We start from the raw sequence: 25909 nt of genomic DNA, 5'->3' as shown, positions 1-25909 counted from the left end.
AATTAATTAGATTAATCCTGCACGTCTTACATATCCAAGTAGTTCCTTCTTCTGCAATTAGTTACACTGGGGCAGTAGGTCTCTTTGCTGTATACTTACGGTAAACACAGGGTCCTCCATAGTGGAGCAAGAGCCACGTTCCCAGAGCTACCTATTGTCTACTGCTGATTTGTTTCTCAGAATAAATATACTATACGGAACGACAAAAATATCTAGATGTTTTTGTGTTTGAGAGAAATAAGCTGGGGGAATTTTACAATTAACAATTCCCAAAAGGAAACTACCATGAAAATAGGAGACAGGGTGCAATCCAGTAAATCAAAACAAGTCTGACTCCACTAAATCAACATAGCTAGCCAGGCTGCAAAGGAGAGCAGATGTTTGAGACCAATAAATAAATAAATAAATAAATAAATAAATAAATAAATAAGCAGACATTTAGTATGATATTTACTTACCCAAATCTTTAGATGGCTGAAATTAAAAATCTGGGTTGATTTAGTTCCCAAATTCAATATTTCATTTCTGAAACAACTCCTTCCATTCTAACACTTGTCCAAGAGACAGGGAATGAGTCACACTCTGGAGATCTCTGCCTACCCAACTACCATAAGAGAATGATTAGGACAACTAACAATTGCTGAAATAAATTCACTGAGCAAACCACTCTAAGCAGCAGGCTGAGAAATAACCTGTGTCTCCTCTGTTATGCAATTTCCCAAGTAACTGCATACAGTCATTGACATGCCATTTATTTATGACAACAGATGCTGCAGAAGGCAAAGATGAGGAATGAAGTTCCTAGTAAAAAACAGATGTCTTAGTACCCATCTATTGGTCTTAACTATGAATTCAACTGGTCTAGAGATGAAACATGTATTTGCAATGCAACTTTAACTTAGATCTACTATTAATTGCATGTAATTCACAATTCTCTTTAGATTCCTCAAGTGGTGAAAAAGTTGATTTCATAGATTTCATAGTCCAAATTTTTAAAAATAATGCTGAAATGTAAACATCTTCTGATTAAAACTAGAAAGCTGAAAAACACAAAATTACACTGCATAAAACAAACAAAAGAGCAAGGATGAGGTATCTGCTTAACCATAGCATAGCTTTCCAAGAAAAATGTTCAACTCATCATCTGTGACAGCCTAAAGCTAGGGTGCAGAAAACATTTATTACTACCTTATTGTTAATGTTGTTCCTCTTGTCCTTGTTAAAAAATAAGCATCTGATCAGAGCATCCCTCCTGTTCACACAATCTTCTAAATGCACACACAACTTAGGGAAGTTCTTTGTTGACAGAACCAATACGTGAGGCATTATTAAAATGAATTATGTGTTTTGATATGTCTGAAGCACTCTTACATTGAATAAGATGGGTATTTAGAGTTTTCTGAACCAGAATGTTCCTTGTGAACTTGACAAAATATGCTGTTATCAAATAAAATTAAGAAAAACTGATTTCAAGTCTTAGGTTGGAAAGACAGACATTTCATTTAAGACAATATTCATTAATTCAGTCCTTTATAGTATTCTTTCTGGTAATAAAGCTTGAGAATTACAGATGGTATACTTGCCGCATTCCTTTGTAAGACACAGTAAAGACTGCATTGTGCACAAAACTATCCACCTGACCTCTTCCTCATTTTCCTTTGCACACACACACACACACACACCACACAACTAATCTCAAAAAACACTACCTTGTTTGCAAACTCAAAAGGCACTGAAAACAAAGTTTCCCTCAGCAGGTTGTTTGCTAGCATGAAGTGTACACCCCCCTACTATAGCTACATGGAAAAAACATTTTAAGTACTGATTGAGTAGCATTCAGACAGAATTAATAACACAGTCAGTACAACACACTGCTGTAGAAAAATATGCAAGACATCATCACTGTAAAATGGTGAAGATAGTAAAACGATTTGATCAAAAATATCTTGTAAACTGGACTAGACCAAGCAAAGAATTCAAGATTCCCAGGCTTAAACACCAGTCCCAGTATCATGCTTCTACTCCACAAAATACTTCTTTCTGCAGTCTATATTGCCTAGTTAAACTGCAGTGCCACCAATCCTGCCCCACAGAGCTTAGCATGGAAGTCAGTATACAAATGCACGACTCCTGCACAGCATGCTCACAGGCTACACAACAGAAATTAATACATGAGGAGGAAAGAAAGTAGCATAAAGGCAGGGAAAACACAGTTAGCAGCACATGCTCTTATTTTATTAGAAGCACCCAGGAAACACCCACAGAGAAATGACTACCCTTAAACACGTGCAGAAGTGGGGATGTACATACAAGTGCAATATGGCAGTTACACCCAATTTCCCATTCTTGGCCAATACCAGTACCACCATTTCCCTCTCCATTCTGTCCTTTCTGAATATGAGGCACACATATTAGTCGTGGCATTTTCTCACCATGAAAATGTCTTAAAATAAATTTATTTATATGTCTTAAAGACTATTTACTTTAAAAAATTGTTTTATATGCAGTCACCTCTTATTCCTTCTCATTTTCGGGACAGATGATACAATATCCTAAGATTGTAATTTATGTGCTACAAGAATTCCCAGATGCCATGTAATTAAACAATTCAATCAGAAAACAAATTAGAAATTAATATTAAAGTAACCTCATGTGTAAAATGCTGCAGTTAGAGCTTCCTTGTATTTGCAGGATATCCCAAAGAATGTGATTCTATTTCCCTTGCTAATCCTATGCCTGTTCAGTACTGCAGAACATCTGAGCTATTAACATCTTCCTCCAACATTAAAAAAAAAAAGTGATACAAGCAAAATCTTTACAGCAAACTACAGCTAGTTCTCATTATCTAGTTCAGAAACATTATAACAGCTGATTTACACAATTTATGGCAGTGAGTCCCAAACTTGTAATTTCTTAAACATGACTGTCAAGCTGATGTGCTTGAAGTACTTCTTGCAGTGACTTCAGTGAATTTTGCAACACGACCCAGAAGTCAGAGCATCTCACAACACTAAAGCAAAACCCAATTAAGTTAACATCTTATTATGCTATCTCCAGCAGATAAATTTCTTGTGAACCTCAGTCACTATGATTTGCAAAAGTACAAACACAGGAAGTCAGCCAAGGGATAACAAACAGATATATTTATTTAATTTTAGAAGTGCTTTCAGTATGGTAGGAGAACTTTGTAAATTCCACAACCTCCCCCACCACCCCCTACCCCCAACTATTCTCTCATACTTATTACCAAGCTGTTCACTATTTTTAGAAGGTTCTCTTCAACATTCATGCAAACATTTAAGGGAAATATTTCCTGGTTTGTTTTTTACATAGTCAGAGAAAGTCGCTAATCATGTTTATGTCCTATTCCAACGCAACACCCTCTCCTGATTGAAGTATCCCTTTCTCTAAGACTCTGAGAAGAATCACTGTTCCGAGTGACATGCTGATATGGAGACTGTGATTTTCCTTGAAATAAAGCTATCAGAGCTTCACAACAACAAAACAAAATTATGCTCTAACTCTATACGGAAAGCCAATGAATTTTTTCTATATAACCATCGAAAAACTGCTGCTTTCATACATGCTTCCACAGTGCACTCCACTGGCACACACACAAACATTTTTTTTTTTCCTTTTTAAAATCAACTTCAGGATTCAAGAAAAAAAAAAAAAAACTTAAGGACTGCATGAGAAAAAATTAAACTTGCAGGTACTGCTATAACTCATCATAATCCCCCTTCCACACCCCACTCTCCCCCCACACACACAACACCACAAATGTTATTGGTTTTTAGTGTTTTTCTGTTGTTTCTTTTTTTAGTAATTTATCCAAAATTGTAGGACTATCTGCGAAATGAAGGCACAGGCAACGTGAACCGTGATGCATCATATTTTAAGAAGTGCATTAATTCGCAGCACTAAGCGGAAGTCCTGTTCACATGGGAATAGCCAGACTGCCCACTCCACCCTTCTCAAGGCTACCAGAAAACCAGTTGGCCAAAGCAGCCTGGAGGCAGGTGAACTTTTGTGCACTGGTGTCAAGTATCCTTTACTGGGTGGTTTACTTCTGCCTTTGTGGATTTAGGAGGGATTTGAACCTTCAGGAGAGGTTCTGCAGAAATATAAAAAGACTCTGGAGCTCTCATTCACCCTCCACACTTCTTACTTTCTAACACACTCAGCAGACAGGGCGACTGTACAACACCATGCCAATGATACAATATATCTAAAGATCACCCAGCAAAGTCATGTAAAGCCCCAAAGCTCTCAGGAAATCATCAGCATCATCTCCCCCATCACTTGCCTACTGATCTCCCAAAGCTCGCTTTAAAAGGAGATCAAACTAAAAAGGCATTCCACAAACGAGAGACTGTCCCAATTAAAACCCCGAGCGGCCCCAGGCACTACAGCAGCACTAGTGGAAAACCCGGAGCGCAGCCGGACGCGCGCACACGCTCAGGCTCACACGGGAGGAGAACTGTATTTGCATTTTGGAAAAGAAAAATAACAACTGCAGAGCGATGACAGCAAGATGCGAAGACGCTCCCCCTGCACCTCGCGCCCACTCCCAAGGGGGTGAAGGCGCCTTCCCCCGGGCAGCCCCGGGCGGAGCGGCAGTGCGGGCCGTACCCCCGCGCCGGGCACCGCCGGGCACTCCCACACACAGCGCAACCTCCGCGGAGCCCCGGCCGCTTCCGGGCAGAGGAGCGATTCCCCTCCGCTCGCCGCACGATCGCCTCGCACACACAAACGCTGCGCGAAGGCGATCTCCCATCCCCTCCCGCCGCACACAAAAAACAACGGGGTGGGGCGAGGGGGAAAGCAACGCGGGGACTAGGAGTAAGGTGGTACCTTGTATGTGCTGCTTGATCACATTTTCCAAATGGTCCAGTCTTTCTATAATCCGTAAAGTGTCCTCTTTGCCTTCCTCTAACTTTTTTTCTGAGATCGGCTCTTGCACTTTCACATAAACACTGGCGATGTAGTTGGTGACCCAGCCCACGTACAGCAGGCAGACGATGTTAGTCATTCCACTCAAAATCACGCAAGTGGACACTAAAGTTTTGGTTTTCCTGGTGCACACCATCCTGAGATCCCTCCATATAGCTCCAAAAATCCTGCGATCCAAAAAAAATAAAAAATAATAATAATAAAAAAATCAACTGCGATGAAAATAAATCCTTTCCCCCTTTCCCCGAAACGGTGACCACTCAGAAGTCAGTAAATTTCCACGCCAAAAGTTCTCCGATCCACAGAAGAAAAATATTTGTCGCCTACCTAGGAGGAGAGGTGGGGGCGGGGAGGGCTGATAATTAGAATCCAGGATTTTAGCACATGAAAACAGCTGAAACTTTGCGCTAGCAGCATCGGCGGCAGAGAGCAGGGCGTGCCGACCGCCCGGCTGCCGCCGCTCCCTCAGGCACCGATTCCCACCGCAAGCATCACGGCCGAGAGCAGCCAAGTGCCCAAGTGTTGCAAACTTTGTTCCCTCCGACGCCGCTTCCCATCACGACCGGCTGCAGCTCCAGAATCAGACCAGGGAAGCGGCTCGCCGAAGAGCGGGGCTTGCTCGGCCGCGGATTGACAGCCCCCTCCTCCAATAAGGAGCCCGCTCCGGCACGGCGGCTGCTGCCATCGCTGTATGGCCGCCGGGGAGCCGCGCGGGCGGGGTTACAGCGGGGCCCACCTGCTCCCCGCACACACACACGCTCACACGCATACACTCACACGGGCGGTGGGGCCCCTCCGCCGTTGCTGCAAACTACGGAGAGAGGGCGAGGACGGCTGCCGTCGCGCTATTTCGGGAGCCGCCTGCAGAGTCGGTAGTCTAGGTGGGAAACAGCGGGCAGCTCCCGTTTTGCTGCTACGTGCGGGCTGTGCCGCTTGCCTAGCGAGAGCAGCCGGTATCATTAAGATATATGCTCACACAGTCATCCATTTGCCCGGAGGGGGCGAATCTGTAGGAATTCGTTTGGCTCATCCGAGCTATTGATTCCACAGCTTCAGCCAGCCAGCGACCACCCAGCTGTTAGAACAGCTTTGCCTTTGATCCGCCTGTTGTCTGTTCCCCCACCCCACGTCGGGCTTATGTTATTAATAGCCCACTACTGCCTGCATCCATAGCAGCGAGCCTCACCACTTCCACAAGAATACACTCCATCATAGCGCATCCGGTCCAGAATTTGCTTCAGGATCGGGGACAGTACCAGTAAGTCCCAATTTACTCCAGTATATTCATGCTTCTCCACCTCACATCTTACATTTACTACTTTTTGAAGTACACCAGGAGAGGGGAAAAAAAAAATTCCTCCCAGCGTGAAATCATGCTGGTTGGAGTGAAGGTATATGGTAGTTGAATATTTTCCATTCCTATTAAATAAAGACTTCTGCAGCAAGGAGGCTGTTTCCTGATATTGTACTAGGGCTATCCTGTTTGTGTGCAGAAAGCACAGCAGCTTGCAGGACTCACTGCTATGAAGCACACGTCAGCTTCCACACCCCGCAATATCCCAAATGTACCTTTCAATATCTCATCAGAAATAAAAGTAGATGACTTGACTTAGGTTTGGGGCTGCCATTTTTAAGCAAACAGTAAGACCCAGAATTCAAGAAAGAAGGCGAACAACTGTCCTGCCAAAAGGGAGACTGACCTCTTCCTTTCCATCAGTTCGTACTCCATAGAAACAGTAAGAACTATGGATACTCAAACACATACAAAAGCCCGTGGAAGCTGCAGTACACTCTGCCAGTGAAGCTCAAAAAACAGTTTCCTCAGTCTTCTAAGCCTCTGTGAAAACTAACTGAAATGTGGGCCAAATTACAAACATTTCCCAGCAAAATGCTAAGGGAGGCTAGCATGACAAAACTCCTTTGGAAATTAGATAATATAACGTAAAGCATTTGAATGTGAAGCAGTGTACATCCACATGTTAAGGAAAAATATTTAAGAAATATAGAAAAGATTGCCAGACAAACAAGTCAGTGAACATTTTTAAGCTTTATAAAAGGCTAAATGTTGTCAGAATACACTAATTCAGCTCCATCATATAAGTTAATTGTTTTGCTTGATCTGTGATTAATGTTTTTCTGTAGCATCATTTATTTCCCTGTTTCCTATTTTTATACTTCAGTGTTACAGCTCCACATCTGGTAGCAAAGCAAGAGCAGTTAGAGCACATCACTGAAGTCTTCTATAGTGTTATCTACACTTGTTTTAATCTGTGTCGGTTCTGCCTGCAGTCACAAAATAAGAAGTTCTTCAGTCATGGCAATTGAGACAGAATCTAGGACTTAGCCTTGAACTTCCCAATGTAAGGCAAAACTTCTCTAAAATCACTCCAATTAAAGGACAAGTAATAACCATTAATAAGTTATATTTTGCACAGAGGTTTATAAAATGTTAACAAACAACTAGCTGCTTTTACAAACAAATGTGAATGGTATTTGTTACTAATGACTGTCAGCAAATCCGTAGGTGACATCAAGGTTTCAAAAAAGACAGTTAATGTGTTTCGCAGCTAAATTGGTTGCACATAACAGCACATAACAAATTAACACTTTATCATACTAATTATTAATAGTTCATTAGGCCTTTGCCTCCCAATAGTGTTCTGATAATGTTTAAAACATAGTTTCATTTATAGCTACGTTCTCCCACTACCAAAGCTGGACTCCTCAACAGCAGAGCAGTTGCTTCCTGTCTCCTCATTTGAACCTACATTTTGCCGCAGCTAATGTTACAACTCCATTTGACTTAGTAGCAAACCCTCCGCATGCTTTGTTAAAAATATATTTAAAATACAGTGTTTTTCAATTATCTGGTTTTTGCACTGGTGTCTTCACAGGTTTATTTTTGGTTGGCTTTTTATTTGGTGGGATTTTCAGTGCTTTTTTTTTTCTTTGTTGTTATATTTACATAAACTTGGATATATCTAGGAGTCTGCTGTTGAGAGAACATTCTTTTTTGTAATTTTGATTTATGTGTAGTATCACAATCCAGAATTTGTGCAAGGCTTTATATAAATACGCAGACAGTCCACTTTTTTATCTAACTGGAATGAAAATTGAAAATGCCCTCAATAGGAGAAAAGATGTGCTGCCAGCCTCAACAGTAGTCAGGGAGAAAATGACAAGTGGATTAGAACATTTAAATTATGAGGAAAGCAGAAGGTCTAAGAGTTAAGTTAAATGTTAGCGGTGTTTTTGAAATGTCTATTTCAGGTGTTCAAGCTTGAGCCAGTGCAATCTACCATGCAGGTCATTAAACTATATGTCTCATTACAACCATGTCCTGATATTGATCTGCTATGCCATGCTATCATGCTATACCAACTATTTCACTGTTGTCACTTGAGATAGTGGAAAAAAATAATTTCTTATTACTTGTATACATGACAGGCTTCAACATGAATTGCCCCCAAACTCATGACTATAATAAAAACCATTTCAACCAGTGCAAAAGAAATATTAAACTCATAACCTTAAAAAAAAAAAAAAAAAAAAAAAAAAAAAAAAAAGGAAGAAAGACAAAGGAAGAAAAATAAATACAACCACCACTTACTGCAATTTAAAGCACTCTGTAAATAAAGTATATTCATTAGTATAGTATATCTTACCTAGCATAATAGCTCAGGGAATGAAAAGAATGGAAAGAAAGATATGCTTAAGAGCTACACTTTTTTTGGTGGACTTTGACACAGGTTAAAACACTTTTAGTGATAAGAGGGTCTTTGAGTAAACCAATAGTGAAGCATCACAACCAACGTTATTTACATCCCATCTTACAAAATCAAGTTTCTTGCACCTTGTTATAAATCAATAGAAAAGCTCAACTTTTAGAATTATTTTGACTGCATTCTATTCAGATTCTTAGCCAAAGTTCAATTTGTGAAGATACATTCAATTCAGTTTATGGAGACATAATCTTTGTTATCTAGTCTGAGTACATGTTCCTGCACTATTCCTTCCCATTCCCCCAGAATGATCACATCTTCCATTTGGAAAGGTGGTAGAAAATTCCAAAGGCACACAAGAAGTTACACTGCTTTTTGCACTGTGGGCTAAAGTGGCCAAAGCCTGAATTATCCTGAGCAGGAAGCAATACTGTTTTGAAACCGCAATGTCCAGGTCTGCATGCACATGAATCAAAACCTATCTAGCTCTTGAGCCCTTCTGCAGATGAGATCTTTCAAACACTTCAAGCTAAGAAGCTATTTATTTAGATGGTGCTTTCTGTAATTTGTAGGCAAAGGCCATGAGCTCAGCCCCAGATAAGTTATCTGGTAATCTCTGGTATATATTGTACCTAGTCATCTCTCTCACTAAGTTTAAACCAAGAACTTACTTTAAATTATTTTAAATTTAACTTAAGTTATAAAAAGATGTATGTGGACATCTCAGAGATGCCTCTGCATGTTACAGAGGTGAGTTTTGAAGTAATGGATCTGTAGTTTGGATGTTGTAGATAATCAAGGGGAAAAAAAAGAAAAACATTAAAAAAGCTGAATGGATGAAAAGTGTGGAGGAAGACAAGGTAAAAAATACTTTTTCTTTGTTATACTGGGACACACTATTACAATCTTTGTTCTTGTGCCTTTTTTTCCCCCCTCTTCCTCATCCTTTTATTTTTTCTCTTGCTTTTTAGAATCCATGCTCAGTCTCCTTCTTTTCTGCTGTTCCCTTCAACTTTCCCCTCCTTCATTTGAAAATTAATGTTTACATTTGTTTTGTTACACATTGTTCCTTGCAACATAATTACGAACCATCAATTTCTTTAGGATTTCTCTAATCCTAAAGAAAATTCTCAGGACTTAATATTTTTCACTGCTTAGCCAAGACTACTCAGCAAAGGATCAACTACAATGAAATTCAACCTCATATGGCAAAACTGTCGCCTCCCAAGGAGAAAAGGTAATAAGGTATCAAGAGTGAGAGAGAGATTGGTACACGTCTTCCTCTCCTTCCTCACCAGATTCACTCCTTCAAAGGTATTTCAAAGGTATTTCTCATCATTCTTATACAGTTGCTACAAAGACTATGTCAGTAGGTTTTGTTTCAGATAGCATTTTCCATTCCCAGTGTTTGCTGAGCTTATATTGTCCATTTCTCCTTCCAAAATGGATTACATGACAACCCAGACTGTTGCATTATTTCACATGCTTTCTATCTTGTTCTTAGCTCTTTCCTTGTAATTCCAACTCATGTTTCTGATTGAATGTCACCAAGCGTCAAGTTAGCCTTCTCAGAGTCACAAAGACCTTTTGCTTCATATAAAGCTCAGTAATAAACAAGGTGTAGATGTGGATGTCTTTCTAGGTGTCAGCTCCCTTACATGCTGGTATTTCAACAACTAGTCACTCAGGGCCATGAGTTCTGCAACCATGTGCAGTTAGCTTTAGAACACAATACAATGAACAATTTGGTATAATATTTTCATGCTTTTCTGGTCATGTCTGCATATGTTTACAAACGCAGACCTACTCAGGACCATATTTTTATTTTTATTTTTAAACAATCTAACTAACATTTGTTCCTATTCTCTGTTCATTTTGTCTTAACTAATCTTTAATGAGCAAATGAAGCTCTTCCTTATTCGTAGCATCAAAAACCTTCAGAAAACAAACTCATGGGAAGACTCTGTAGCCCAACTACCACCAAAATCCAATGTCAACTGTTTTGTCATTACTTGAAGTTTCTGAAAATTTCAGTAAATAGCGGAGTATGACTTCTTTTTCTTTTTTCAATTACTCATAAAAAGACCTACTAATCTAGACAGAATTTTAGAAGAAACAATCACTCTGCATCCTAGAGAAATAGGACTGCAGATTTTTAGGCTCCTTGGAAAGATTTTTGTTTGTTTCTGGAAGCTTAGATCTTCATTTTGTTTCAGAGGAATGGCATTTGGTAGATTTACAAGAGAGTCCTAGGTAATATAAATCACTACTGAGTGATTCTGAGGGATAGAATCTCAGAAGAAACTAACTCTGTTTGTGTTGCTTTTGGTTGGTTGGTTTTGTCTTGTGTGGTTTTTAATTTTCTTTTTCCAAATTCATGTCCAAGCATGTAATTCAACTGAAATATGGATTCTACACTTCAAGACTACTGATACAATTTCCTAGATAACATATTATTTCATCAAGTACTGCAGCCACAGCCTAAGCAAACTAACAATTTAAATTGATACATATAGAAAACAGCAATTTTTTTTTTTTTTAATTAAGTAGCAGAAAAATACTCCAGTTTTGGGAGATGTGAGGATTTTTTTGTTTGTTTTTATAAAAAAATTAGACCATGCCCAGAATAAACTCTTCTCTGAGCTATTTACTGCATACAAAATAAAGCAAAATCCTGTACCAAAAATCACACAAATAATAAAACTCCTTGTATCACTTTTAAATGAAACAAGCAGTGTTTCAGTTCATTTTGGTATTATAACAACTTTCACAATATGAGAAGACATGGAAGTTTTAATTTGATAAGGCCTGGAGTGTCACACTGGTCTGGGCTGCAAGAACATCTAATAACATATTAATATTTCCAACAGACTTGTTCTTTTGTTTCATAAAGGGAGACAACTACAAAAGTTATCTAAATGAGCCAAGAGAAAACTTGCAGAGGAAAAAATGGATTGAGGCCAAAACTTATTTCAACAGCCAGTACAGTACCAGCCACTACAGCTCACTTGGTATATGATTCAGAAATTAGTAGTCTTCAGTATTTAATGTGGCACTCCTGATTTCAGAACTGCAAAAGTAAATAACAGAAATAAAAAAAATAAAAAGCACTTAAAAAAAAAAAAAAAAAAAAAAAACCTAAGAATCTCAGGCACAGTTCCAGTCAGATCTTTTCCTTCCTAAATAACAATATTCCAGATGGGATATATTTGAGTCATACTTGTACACTTTTATGATTTGCAACAATCACATTCCGTGCATTTTTTTTCCTATGTGGAATACATACGTTCTATGGCCTTTGAATAACAAATCAAGCTCACTCCTCTTCTCTTACAACTCCTTTCTCTTACAATAGCACTAAAATATGGAGTTTGAATATGGCAGTAATGTTCATTTTTAAAGAAGTCCGTTATCTCAGAATGTCATGCTAATGTAAGCTTATAACAAACACATCCTCTACCAGAAGGTCAGTAAATGATCAATGATCATATAGAACAATTGGCTTCCACATAACCATTGGGTCAGTATGCTTGTATCAGTTAAAGATTTAAAGTTCACAGTTTACATTTTCAGAATCTGTGATAAAGCAATAAAAAGGATCATTAACCTACCTGTGAGGCAGTGCTGTTACAGGAGAAGGTCAGACTGACACGTGTACTGTAGTGGATGGGGGTTTACATCTTAGTCATCTGACCTGGCTGCCTTGCTTGGCACTGATGTGACAGGCTACACCTACTGGGAAACTCCTGATGTCTACTGTGACTTCTTCAGTTGATTCTGAGTGGCCATATTGTTATGAGAGTAGTCATAATTCAGCTCCTTGTCCAATAAACACAACAAGAAAATAAACCTTATTTAAATTCATTGAACTCCAGCTGCAGAACAAAATGTATTTAACTTTATAGGGTTTCCTGGCACAGAAACAGTGAAGGAGTTTTACATCTGAACTTATATGAAAGGTATTGTATTTCCAGTTCAAAAAGATAAATACAAATCACGTGACATCTCATGTATTAATTTAGATATCCATAAAAATGGCTTAAATCTTAAGATTGCTTGGAAGTAAATATTTCAGTTATTTTCTAAAGGTTTATGTTTTCATATAATGCGGCAGTGTTTTTTTATTTTTGTTTTGGATTTTAAAAGGTTGAAAGAAAAAATACAGCTTCAAATGTCTATCTGTCCTCCAGAGTTGTAAAATTGTTCTTGGATTAGTTTCTCTCCAAAATATTTCAGAGTCTTTCCTCGTAGCGGGCACATTTGTTAACAATGAAATGATACAGTTTTCTTTTTATTTCATGGTAAGACTATCAAGTAGCTTAGTAGTAATACAGCGTTAAGTATAGAACATTAAAAGTACCACTTAATGAGAAAGGAACTAGAAGTTAGCATGACTTGTAGTCCAATTAAATGTTGATTGATAACCAAAGCATTGTAATTAAAATGCCTTTTCCCACCAAGTGCATGTTTTCTATGGAAAAGCTTAGAAGAAACAACCCAGCAAGGTAAAAGCTTTACAGTCAGATTTTGAGACTAACAGTTTCTCTCTTGGTCAAAATTGTTCCAAGGAAGAAATGAACATTTCTCAATCAGGTGTTCATTGTATTTGTGCTGTGTGTTGCCTAAAGTTAATGACTTTAAAGGGATAATGTAGTTATTTTAGTCATATTGAGAGTTCTTTCTCATTTTTTTTAAACTGATTTGAATGAATGAGCATCTTCTCAACAGCACACATCCATTAATGTGAAATGTTTTCTGCTCCCTGTTGTCCAATGTAACACTACTACCTATCCTTTATCAACGAAGTGATTTTTTGTCTTGCTGTGACAATAGTTATGATAAAATTTTGATCTCAGCTGAGATGTAAGCTATTGTCTTGCATATGCCCACACATCAGAGGAGAAAGAGGATTCTTTTTTTCTTTCTGCTGGATTGATGTATGTTGCCTCATTTAAGCAAAACAAAAATAATGAAGCAATGTTGGTGTGGTACAGGTTTTCCTAGGCTCTTACCAGACACAGAGAACTGGAAAACATGTTTTAATGAAGAAAGCTTGCAAGTTTATTTTACTTTTCCTTTTTTGCTTGTCACAGCTGTTAAGATACTTCGTTTTAAGGAATATTACAAAACAAAAAAAAAAAGAGGAAGAACCATGAATACTCTGCTTTCTCCAGGAGGACTGCCTTTTTTCAGAGTTTTCTGGGGGACTTAGTACTTAAATACCCTTACATCTTCAAGGGTAGTATAACTTCTATGTTTTAGCCTTGTAAAAAGCCTAACAATTGAACTCAGAAGAACACTGAGATATTACAGCATGATGTCACTTTGACATTTTCAGGAAAATATGACCATTCTAAGTTATATGTATTGTGGAAAGAGCGTTGTCTCTGTAAGTTCTTCTTATTGCCACAAAATGACTTAGCAATATTTTACCAATAGATATATAATTACAAAACACTAACATCACAATATTACTGTATGCTGAGTGATTTAAGTATGATCCGATTGTAAGAATGGAGCAGAATGCACTTATTGGTGTATAAGTGATCAGATGAGATAAATGAACAGTAATAAACTGCTATTCAGGTTCTGAATAGCAAACATAAGGCAAAAGAATAAACTGGTGGTAAATCTGAAGTTATGGCTACCTATTTTTCCTTTAATCAGAAATGGGAGTTGCAGCTACTATTGCTCTTAACAGCAGGCCACATGCTCTGCAGCTTGGCATCATATAGTTCTGTGGATACTTTACAGAAATATTATTTGTCTAATGAGTTATCCTCAGAACATAGCATTTTAATGAAATAATTCTTGGCATGAGGCTAGTTTAAGAGGAAACTGGTGGAAATTGCTTGTTTTGGGAGGAAAAAATGCACGGAACTGTTTTTGTTCTTCAGATCTTTTACAACAGGAAGTAAAATAAATGAGTAGCGCTAGAAAATGGACAGCGAGTTAGATGCTTCTCTGCAGCAGCTCTAACAGTTCTTCCCTTCAGAGAATAAATAAAGCAGGCATACATTGTGTCTTGTGTCACTGGATAAACACATAGTATTAAATGTAAAATATATCTGCACCTTGTTTTTCACATCTTGCAGGTTGAGCTGTTTTTCTGCCTTCTCTAATAATCCTCTACCTTCTGTCTGCCATTTGCTTTTTACTTTCCACTGCTAGAGCATAAAATATTATCTGTGTGGACTGTTTACCATGCAACGGAATGTGAATCTTCATTCAATACTGTCCTGTTCCTTGGGGACTTCACTTGAGACGTCCAGATATGGGAGGAGAAGGACTATCATTGGGAAGTTATTGGTACTTTACTTTTGCTTGGTAATAGTGGCTTACCAAGAATTTATACTAATTCCCAATGTTCGAAATAAAGGAACTCAGATGCTTAGCTGATAGAGACTCATGTCTTTTATGGCTTCAACAGAACTTCACTGATTTATTTCAGCTAATGTTCTTTGCCCTTCTCACTCTTGTGTTGAAAAAAGTTGTTGTGGTTAGCACTGCTTTATGATAGTGCTTAACCTGAGTTCCTGCTGTGAAGGTAGCACAACAGTTCTGGCCTATGTTTATGGCTAATATGATCATATCTCACCATGAGTTTTATGTTAAAGATAAAAGATAAAGATAAAATGTGTTTTAGCACAATGCTTTTTGCAGTCGTTGCACATAATGCATAAAGACATATGTCAGATGTGCTAGTTGATGAAGACTTTTCAGCTTCTTTAGTCAGAATATTTTTGGCAAGAAACTGATAGAATATAATCATACCCAGGAAAGAGTCAAACAAAATCCACGTAAGATGGGTTATGAAAATGCTCAATTCTATCTGCTAAGGAGAAAGAGACCTGGTATGCTTTAAATAGATGGCACCTTGCCCTTAAGCCCCTGTTGTCTTGGTGCTTTTTTGAAACTCAGGTTAGCTACAAGTAACAGCACCCTGTAAAGTGTCTGTCATCTGAGTGGCTAAAAAAAAATAATTAAATACTCTCCAAGACTTTGTAATAAGTAATAGACCGAGTTCTTAGATTTTGAATACAATCAGTTAATTTGCTCTGACAAACTGAGGAAGCAGACCAGCATCTCATTCATGGACAATTAGATTTTTCTAAAACTATTAAACATCTTCTAGCTGTTGACATACATTTCTTGATACCATCTCCTGATTAATATTACAGATGTAGTACATAAACTTTTACTTCAGAATATATCTTGCTCATGAAAGATTCATGATAAACTCATTCTACTGTTGCATTCATTCTTAAAATCTGCAGTTTTTTATATTTGATTAACAGGAAAGATTACAGTAGTTACTTGAGCTCTCACCTTCTAATCTAAACAGCCGGAAATGTTTTTCTGGAAATTTTCTATAGGACAGAAAGGAATTTGGGAAGAACTGTTCCCAGCATCTATGAAGGAAGCACTGTAATATGCAGAAGGATAAAATGAGGCACCTATGCAGGGAAATTCACCTGCTTGCTTTTCTAGAAAATCTCATTGTTTTGCTGGTTGGTAATGATTTATTCCACAACTGGTGCTAGCAGAGGCAAATCAACATTCACACGCTTTTCTGCATTGAGCCTTCTAAAAGTAAGGGATTTTTCTTTTTAAAGAAGCCTTTAGCATACAGACTACTTAATAATGGCAAAGGAATAAATTGATAGTGTTGTTTTTTTTGTTGTTGTTGTTTTTTGTTTTTGACATTCAGAATGAATTTGGCAAAGGACAGTAACCATAATGACAATGTGAGCCACGTTTAGTTTTGAAATTGTCTAGGGAAGACAGCATGAGGAAGGGTGAAATCATTTGAGCACATAAAAATAAGTGAATAAAAATGTGTTCTCACAGTGCTACAGTTAAAAAAATAGACTGAACATTTTTATAATTTGTGACAGTATAGTTTTAAAGAAAAGCTGAGTTACTGAAGTGGTAGGTATCTGTTAACAAAATATGTTTTGTTGCTCTTACTTGGGCTAGAGAAGCTGCAAATTGTGTCTGTGTTGTGCTGATAAAAAGGAAAGCTGTAACATAATATATAAATAATTTTAAAATTTGCAACAAGTGTAACTCAGCAGGCTCAGAATTAACCGTATCTGAAGCCAGTTTCCATATGGCAAATCTTCCAGATTATGTAACAGCTTTTTATTTCTGCCTGTTGTACTGTCAGCCTTCATCCAGCATTCTCCCTTGCTTCAAGTAGCTCTCGATCACTTCAACGTGCCACCTAGAGATTCTGCACAGTTAGGGCAGTATTTCCAGCTGTATCATAACTTCTCCCTCTAAAATTCTCACATTTTTTGGTTTCATTTCAGGTTTTCACGCTTACATCAGCAGCCTGATCTTTTTAATATAATCCATATCTCACTCCTCTCTTCATTTATACAAATAACTCTCTTATTCTATCCCTTCCCCCTCCCCTATTATTGCACGCTTTGTCTGTAGGTAGTTATTTCTTCAGTCAGTGTTCAAAGGCTGTTTCTCCTTTGGTATATGGGAACTCTCTGCTGCTAATTGTGCCAGAAACGATACAGAGTAAAAGACCTGATTTTTCAGAAAGACACAGATGTTTTTACAGAAGTAGATGCTAAGATTATGATCTAAGTCTGTTATACATAACCACTGAGATCTATAGAAGTATTCACGCTTCATGCTTGAAACTTGAACTATTCATGCTTCCACAATTTCAACATGTTGAAGTGTTACCTGCAGTCTGCATTGAGCTTTGTTGTGTCTGTGTCAAACAACAAGATGTATTAAGCTGTGGTTCTGCAAAAACATGACAATTATTTCCTATCTGGTCTCAAAAGATTGTTTTAAGTGTTATTTAGTGCTTTGAGATCAGAGGAGATGGAAGACCATGAAAGCGCACATTATGTCTACATTTAGTTCAGATTGGAATATTCAGAAAAGGGTGTTGAAGTTTGCTTGAAATTTACTTGAATCTTCCAGTGAATTGTTTGAGCAGGGCTGGAAGCTTCCTGCCTTGAATATATGGGGCAAGAGAAAAAAAAGGCAAGAAGCATTAAGGATTATTTATTTAGAGAGAGAGAGAGAGAGAGAGAGAGAGAGAGAGAGAGAGAGAACTGTTTCATGACAGCAAGAATGGTATGTTGGGAAAACCCTATTAGATGCCACCATTATTGATCTCAGCAAAGTTTCACACTGCCATGAACAACTTAATCTCTATGATATTTATTATACATCAATGCCACTAGGTAGATACGTTTCAAAACATTCTGAAACAGCAGAGACAGGGTAAAACTCTTTGGTCATTTTATATGCTGACATAGCCTTGTTAATCCTATTGGACTTAAGGGAGGGGATCTTTTCCCCACTGTGTTTGTAGAGTGTCTGAACACTTCGGGGTTAACCAAGAGTTTAATAAGGTATTATTCAAATGCCTCTTGAACACTGGTAAGCATGAGGCAACAATCACCTTCCTCTGAAGTCAGTTTCAGTGTTTGAACATCCTCACAGTAATGGAATTTTTCCTCACGTCCAGCCTGAATGTACTTTTTACATTCAGTAGCCCAGAACTGCACCCAATTCCACACCAATGCTAAACACAGTGGGAGAATCACCTTCTCTGACCAGCTAGCTATGCTGTGTTTAATGTATCCCAAACTACTATTTGCTTTCTTGGCTGCCAGGACTCACTGCTGGTTCATGCTGAGCCTGTTCTTGACTAGTACCCCCACGACCCTTACTGCTGGGCTGCTCTCCCACCATTTGTTTCCCAGTCTGTGCCTGTGTCCAGCATTACTCCATCCCAACTGCAGCACCAGCACCTGCCCTAACTGAATTTCATGCCATATCTGATCACTCCATCAATCTATATCCCACTGCAAAGCCTCTCATCTCACCCCATCCTTAGAAAGTCAACAGCACCTTTCAGTTTAGTATTTGTCAGCAAGTTTGCTTAGGATACATTCCACTTCTGCATCCAGACAAAAAATATTGAATCAAACCAGCCCTAGAATTCAGCCCTGGGGAATGCTGCTAGTGAGACTGGCCACCAGCCAGCGGTAGTCCCATTCATGACGTGACACTGAGCTTTGCCACTGAGCCAGTTCATCACTCAGCATGGCTAATCCAGAAAAACTGTGAGGGGCAAGTATCAAAGGCATTACCAAAATCCAGAAAAATTGAATCTAACTTCTTCCCTTAATCAGCTAAGCATGTGACCTATCACAGAAGATCAAATTACTAAGGTAGTACTTGTCACTCATTAACCGATGTTGACTATTCCTGATAATAGCTTTATTCTTTTAATGGCTTTCAGTAGAACCCAGGATAATTTTCTCAATTTTTCCAAGTACTGAGGTTTAAAAATCTGCATTTTCCTAGGTTTTCTCTCATGCTCTTTTTGGAGACTGGTATAACACTGGCTAGTTTTCAGTCAGCTGGGACCTTCCCAGAATTTCACAACTTGTTGAGAGGGGTCGTGTAACACCCACTAAGTGTAATACTGTGGAATGAATATCAGCAGGCTCTATGGACTTACGAATGTGAAATTAATTCCTTACAATTTCAGAGTCCACAAAAGCAATGTCACTGCTCCCCCAGTCACAAGCAGCCCAAGATATATCAATACTAAAAGTTAAGATAAAGTCACTGAATGCCTCTGCCTCTTCCTCATCCATACTCACTAGGCAGCCATCTTCATCAGCTATCAATCCAATGAGGTGTTTAAACCCTCTCTTGCTGTTGGCATACTTGAAAAAGCCTTTTAGTTGTTGCCTGACCACCAAAATGGCCAGTATCAACTCAAGTTGAGCTTTGGCTTTTCTTGTTTTCTCCCTGCAGATGCAAATGGCAGGTCTGTAATCTCCCTGTGAATCCTAACATTGTTTCCAGAGATCATATATTTTGTTCTGCAGAAGAAAGTTCTGGCACCTAAAACCTTATCTGAAATTGTAGAACTGGCAAATAAATTGTGAACAGAGTCTGTTTTCAGATTTCTTTCAAAAAGTAACAATTTATTTTAAAGTCTTTTATCTCCTCCCGTTCCTTCTCTCTGACCACTCCCTGCCTCTCCCCATTAAGTATTCCCTAAAGTTAAGGGTTTTAATGAGTTCCAGCTACGCAGCTAAATCAGATAAAACCCAACTAGCAATTACTATGCCAAGTTGGAGCTAAATTAAAAAAAAAAAAAGAAATACCTTCAAACTCTGCAACTACAACTCGCTATTTTTTATTCATGAATTGTGACTCTGACATTGCTATGAATGCTTTCCTGTGTCATTGGCAATAGAAATCTAGAACCCCCACTGAAATTTTGTTAGATATCATTGCAAAAAGCTGCTTTCTTCTGTTTCTGCATGATAAGTATCTAGCAGAGCTAAAAGAGAACACAGATGGAGGCTAAGGGCTTATCACCACTAATTCATGCATCACTGCTGTGGGCTTTGCTGAGCATTTCATTAGACTGCTTTCTTTCCAGTAGATTAACACAATGAATCTACATCAGAGACTGATAATTCCATTAACTACTTGAAGCTGGTTGTGTTGGAACAGGAAAGATCTGACAAAATTAAATTAGAGGGTGTATATTTACACAGTTTTTTCTATTACCGAAGAATGACTGAAGGAGTGCCATTCATTAAAGGAACATATTGGACAGTAAATGTTATTATGTCTATTCAAGTAATCAGAAAACTAAGGTTACACCTTTGTCTTTCACTGGTTACAAGAAAAGTGTTAATCTTATAGCACTATCTTCTCCAGAGGACAGTTTTCAACACCCACACGTAAACATTAAATCTGTGTACACTGGCTGCAAATATACTTCTTTTCTCTCCTAGTTGCAGTTGGAAATATAAAGTTGTCTTCAGACTAGCAGAATTGTTTGACAGAGAATTTCAGTACTGTTAAATTTAAGACTGCCCTGAAGCACCAATAAACTAATTTAATAGTATGTTCTCTTTCAGACCAAGCTTCCAGTGATTCAGTTTAAAACAATGACTCACTTTTTTTACATATTACATTTCTTTTGTGACAATAAGGTACATATTTTGGGTCTATTGCTTGCCCTCAAACAAAGAATAAGGAGTTATAAAACTTGCAGTGAATTTGATCAAGAGAAGCATATAATTGCATCCAAGTTGAATATTAAATACAATCATTTTTAATTTTGTAAGCTATGTGTTCAAGAAAAAAGTATTTTCATCATGAGGAATGTGCATTCTGACTGCTCATGTTACTGTGCAGAATAGGTTCAAAGGATCTAAAGGATCCAGCTCTTTGTTCTTTTAATTAATTTTAGGTTCATAGTAAGAGCTGACCCTAACCTTCAAATCATCATAGCTCAACTTAGTCTTCTTAGCTTGTCACAAGAACTCTACTCTTATTTAAAATAAATAGAAGAATGAACATGTCAATTAGATATCATGCAAGTTAGACTTATCTCAGTACTGACTTTAAGACTCCTCTTCCTCTTTCTTCTGAGGACATTTTGACAGATATCATAGGCAAAACAGACCATAAGTCTCTAATCTTATACTGCCCTTTTTACTATATTGTGAAGTCACTATTGTATGAAATGACATGTAATAACACAAGTAAGAAACGCTGAGGAATTTTTCCAAAGAAAAAAGTCCCTCAATTTCTGTAGCTCCAGTACACATGCTCATCACACATCCACAGAGCATTGAAAAAAGTCATCAGTGCAGATGACTTGTTATTTCATGTACCATGCGTATGCATGTACATTCACATACATTATTCCAGCATTGCTGTTGCCAGAGCATATAGGAAAGGTTAATCCATTGCAGAGCATTGGCTCTGTCTCGGATACAACAGGGACAGGTTGTTTTATTCTTGCAGCTTACAACAAAGTGAACATTTTCAGATGCCATTTCTTAACATGCAAAGTTTGATTATCTGTTTGGCACAATTTAACATGAGTCTCTGAAAGGCACTCTATCTTTCATAATTATTAATGTTTCAGATGTTGGCTTTTCACTATTGCATATGTACTTCTAAACAGAAAATGAAGAACTAATGAAGTTTATTTAAATACTGAGTAGCTGGTGATGATTGAGTGAATATTGTGAATAGCTTTGTTAGAGTTTCAAACGGTTGGCAAGAACTATCCTTCTTTTAAGAAGAATGCTTTTATAAATTCCTAAAAGTGTATGGTATATACTATGTTTGGAAATTCTCACAGTATAGGCAGATGCTTTTAATGCAGCTAAGCCTATTCTCAATATTATAGCCTAAAGCCCCTCTCATCAAAAGTCCAAATGCCTCCCAGAAAAGGGAAAATTTAAGCTCCCTGAAAGCCTTGGGTTCCTAGCCTCCTAAGAGTTTGAATCTAAAAGCAATATTTGCAGCTGGATACAGCATCATTACAACCGTTGTCAGTTTAGGATTCTATAAAACAAAACACACATATACAAACATACTTCTACAAATTCATTTAAACACCTTCCTTACCAGCAATAATGAAGTAAGAAAACATGATTTCCCTGCATCATTCTAGGATCCAATTTTGTTAATAAATACAAAGACATCTAGTACTAACAAGCAAGATTTAGAGTTAGTTTTCATTGTTGAAGCTGCCACAGAAAAACTGGCTTACAAAAAAACGTTTGGTACTTAGCCTCCAAAATAAATGAAAATCCCACCTCAGTTAAACTCGGGATGGCATTAATCACTTAGTATAGCAGAGGTGATACAGAAGTCCTCTTAAGCAGATGAGCATGCTCACTGCTTATGCTGACGACTGTGCTCTTGCCATTAGTTTTTATCACTTTGTTACCACATTATGCTATATATTATATAACTGGGAACATTTTATACATGTCAATGGCCTATAGGATGATCTGGCCCAGTTCTGTGACTAGCAGGATGGAGGGACCCATGGGTCTGTGCCTCTGAAAAGGGGAAAATAAAGGAAAGAAGAGACGGGCCCAAAAATAACAGCAGCAACAATCCAAGGAGAAAGAAACTAGTTTACTAAATATCAGAATGCAAGATAACACACTCTACTAAATATAATACAATATAAATAGAATTAGAGCTAATAAATCAAACATGATGAGAAAGAGTCCAAAAAAACCAGAGGCCTTACACTAATGCTGAGGCCAGACATGTGGTCAGGACAAGCAGCAGTGAGGAGAGCCCAACAATCAAAAAGGGGAAAAGAGACATCAGGTGACCCTGCCAGGGGTGTTATCTCCTCTGTGAATGCAAAGTCCTCAAAGGTATGTAGTTGTTGTTCTCTTTTGGGACAGGTACCTGGACCTGGAGCATTAACTCTCTAACTCCCCGTCCACTACATGATACTATGATGTGGAATACCAATAAGCAAAAATCATAAAACCGTAATAATACAACTGATCCCAAGAGAACCATGGCAATGCAATGGGAACTTTTTGCAAGAGAACACAGATCTTTGGAGATAAACAGGTGCTTCAATCGCCCAATCTCCAATGCCTGATGAATTAAAACTTCAGATGTTGCCCATAAGCACATCTTATATTCCAAAAGTAGACATACCTTAGTTATTTCCTACTGGCATCCAGAGGCCAGATTAACACAGACAACTGCTTCTTGTCATGAAGAGGATATTACCACAACAGTCTTCAGACAGGCACATAGAAATAGTGCAAAATCTAGCTAGAATTATTGTGCTAAAACGTGATCACTATGTTCCAAGGAGAGCTCAGCCAGTGATAAAGCGGAAAGGATGATTCAAAATTTTAAAAGCCAAATAAGCAAAATACACCAAGAATCTCAATTAAAATAGACAGATGCTTGCCATACTAAGAATCAGGATAAGATCTTCTTCTTAAGAAAATATTAGATCGTGTATGGAATACTCTAGCAGTCTATTGAAGATGGAGGTGATACTCACTTCCTTGGGAAGAAAAAATTTAAGAATATTATGTCTCAACAGGCTTGCCATTGCAAGCTCACCTTTATCTCTGAATGCTCATACCAACCTGGAGATTGGGTGTACCAGAAGACATGGTCAGATTAACCGTTGTTGTTAGAGAGGTGTAGAGGATCCTTCCCTTACTCAACACCTATACAGCAGGCAGTCTTAATGTTAAGCTGGCCGTGACATCACGATGGATCATCAAGCAAGAAGGACCATCACATTTAAACTTACTTGGGATTCATAATGCTTTGGGTTCTATGTTTTCTTACGGCAATGAGTGGTGCAGAGCTTGATGAAAATGAGAGGACAAGTGAGGACTTCAGTGAAAATTTGGTCCTGACATTACCGTAAGGGTTTAGTAGGATATGCACGCTCACTAGTATCCACATAGTGTAATTATAAGCAGTAAAGGACTTTGGATAAGTTGTATTAAAAAATACACTGAAAGAAGTATATAAAAGTAGTCAAGAGAACTTAGTACTTCCAAAGTGATACCTGGCAATTAATTCATAGAATTCAACAAACCGACATTCTGTTTTGAGAAAGTTGTTTTTCTTAGATAAGCCTAAAAGCAGAGTCTCAATGTTTCACAAGCTGTGTGGAGGTACACTGTACCCCACTAGGGTTGATAATATAGGCACCATAATGAGGTTGATGTGATAATTAGAATCTTAATTAACATCCCATTTTTTTCTAAATAATTTCTTGACCTAATATAGCGCCTTGCATACGACCTTTTGGCTGGATAGCACCTCCCAGTGGAATCCTACAACCAAAAGCCACTTGCAAAAAACCATAAGACAACACATGTGTAGTATTAGATTTTAATATGTACAGCAATTCCCCAAGCAGGCAGGAACTTTGTGGAAATCATATGAATATTCACACGTTGAATGTGCATGATCTGTGTCCTTTAGCTTCATTGTGTGCACACTAGGAGGAGCAATCTCCTATGTACGTGGTGCTGCAATAAAGTAATGTCAGCTTTCTAACCTGGATTGGCGAGTTGCATTCCTGGATTTCAGAATTCTTTAGGACTCTGTTTTGTACTGTGACTATCTCAAAGAATCATCCTGCCATGCAGTACTTCTAGTACTTCTAGAGCTTCATAGAGAAAGTTTCAGGTAAGTTTGAACTCCTACAAAGATAACCATATCCAACAGTTATGAAATCAAAGTGACCCCCCCCCCCTTCCTCACCTCTCACTTCCCCACCCCCACTTGATCCTTGCCTCCCACTCCAAACTGCTAAGCTGGAATACCTGGGTTTTGAGACTATGATACAGCAATAACTGCAGTCTACACATGTACAAGCAGTTTGCTATAGAAAACAGAAGATATGCCTAAGGTATATTTTACAGTTTAAGAATGAAACAGTATCATTTCTTCCATGGTTTTCCCAGCATGCTTGGAAAGTCTCATGAGAGGATTTTGCCCTCAAAAACAGCAAATGAAGAAGTCATTACTTTAGCAGTCTATAATTAAATGGCAATTACCCATTGACAAGCAAGATGATAGCATTTCATTGATGATTTTAAACTAAACAAAGACAGAAACCCAAAGAATTTCCCCATTATTGTTTTAGTGCCGCATGCAGAACTCATTTACTGACAGGCTTTTTCTCTAATAAATATTAAATATGATAAACATTACCTCTTCAAGTTACCGAAGGTTGGCTTTTCTATCACTTGCAGATCAATTGATTGGCAGGTAGGTGGTGAAAACAAGGGTCTGAATTCTGACTGACAGATCATATCAAATTGATCTGATTGACATAGATCAAACTCTTCAAAAAAAAATAACTGAAGCACTTTGATACACCTTTTCTCCATCTAGAACGATCTCTTAAAGAAAGTTCCTGAGTTACATCATTGCTGCCTCCCTGGTAAAGCATATTTCAATTATTATGCAAGTCAGAGAAGTCTATTTTAAGATTATTTGCTTTTATTACAGTACATATAGAGGAGGCTCTCTCCTGACATTTAAATAATGCGTCTACATCTAGCAGGTTTGTTTTCCTTCCAGAATGTTAATAACCTCCTGAAAAATAATTAGGAAAATTTGAGTAGAGTGGGCTAGAGTTATGCTGATGGTCATATGTACTGTTAGCAGAGCCCAAGGACAATACCATACTAAAAAAAAATAAAAGAAAAAATTGTAACTGTAGTAGACTAAGCAAGTCAAATGAGAACATCTGCACATCTCATTTTCAGGTCAGCACATAGCCTCCAAGCTCTGTTTCTTCTTGGACTAATGTGAATATGCTAAGAATTTAAGCATCCTTGGTAATCTCCAGCACACCAACTAGAATTCAGCTTCTGGAACAAGGGAAATACGACTGCGAC

At 38.0% G+C, this 25909-nt stretch overlaps 1 protein-coding gene across 5 annotated transcripts in view; it reads right to left on the bottom strand.

Moving 5' to 3' along the window:
* GALNT18 (polypeptide N-acetylgalactosaminyltransferase 18) overlaps nt 1-25909 on the bottom strand; it is a 244109-nt gene that overhangs the window by 208565 nt on the left and 9635 nt on the right. For 2 of the 5 annotated variants that reach the window (XM_085224105.1, XM_085224106.1), the window contains exon 1: nt 4855-5603. In XM_085224105.1, the coding sequence (XP_085080231.1) occupies nt 4855-5089 (235 nt within the window). In that variant the 5' untranslated portion in view covers nt 5090-5603. Of the gene's footprint in view, nt 1-4854; nt 5604-25909 lie in introns of those variants that run through there. The other 3 variants (XM_085224102.1, XM_085224103.1, XM_085224104.1) reach the window with 3 other exon arrangements.

Source organism: Meleagris gallopavo, chromosome 5, assembly GCF_905368555.1.
Source record: "Meleagris gallopavo chromosome 5, MGAL_WU_HG_1.1, whole genome shotgun sequence".
Taxonomy (NCBI): domain Eukaryota; kingdom Metazoa; phylum Chordata; class Aves; order Galliformes; family Phasianidae; genus Meleagris; species Meleagris gallopavo.
This window is presented reverse-complemented; position numbering and strand designations above follow the sequence as displayed.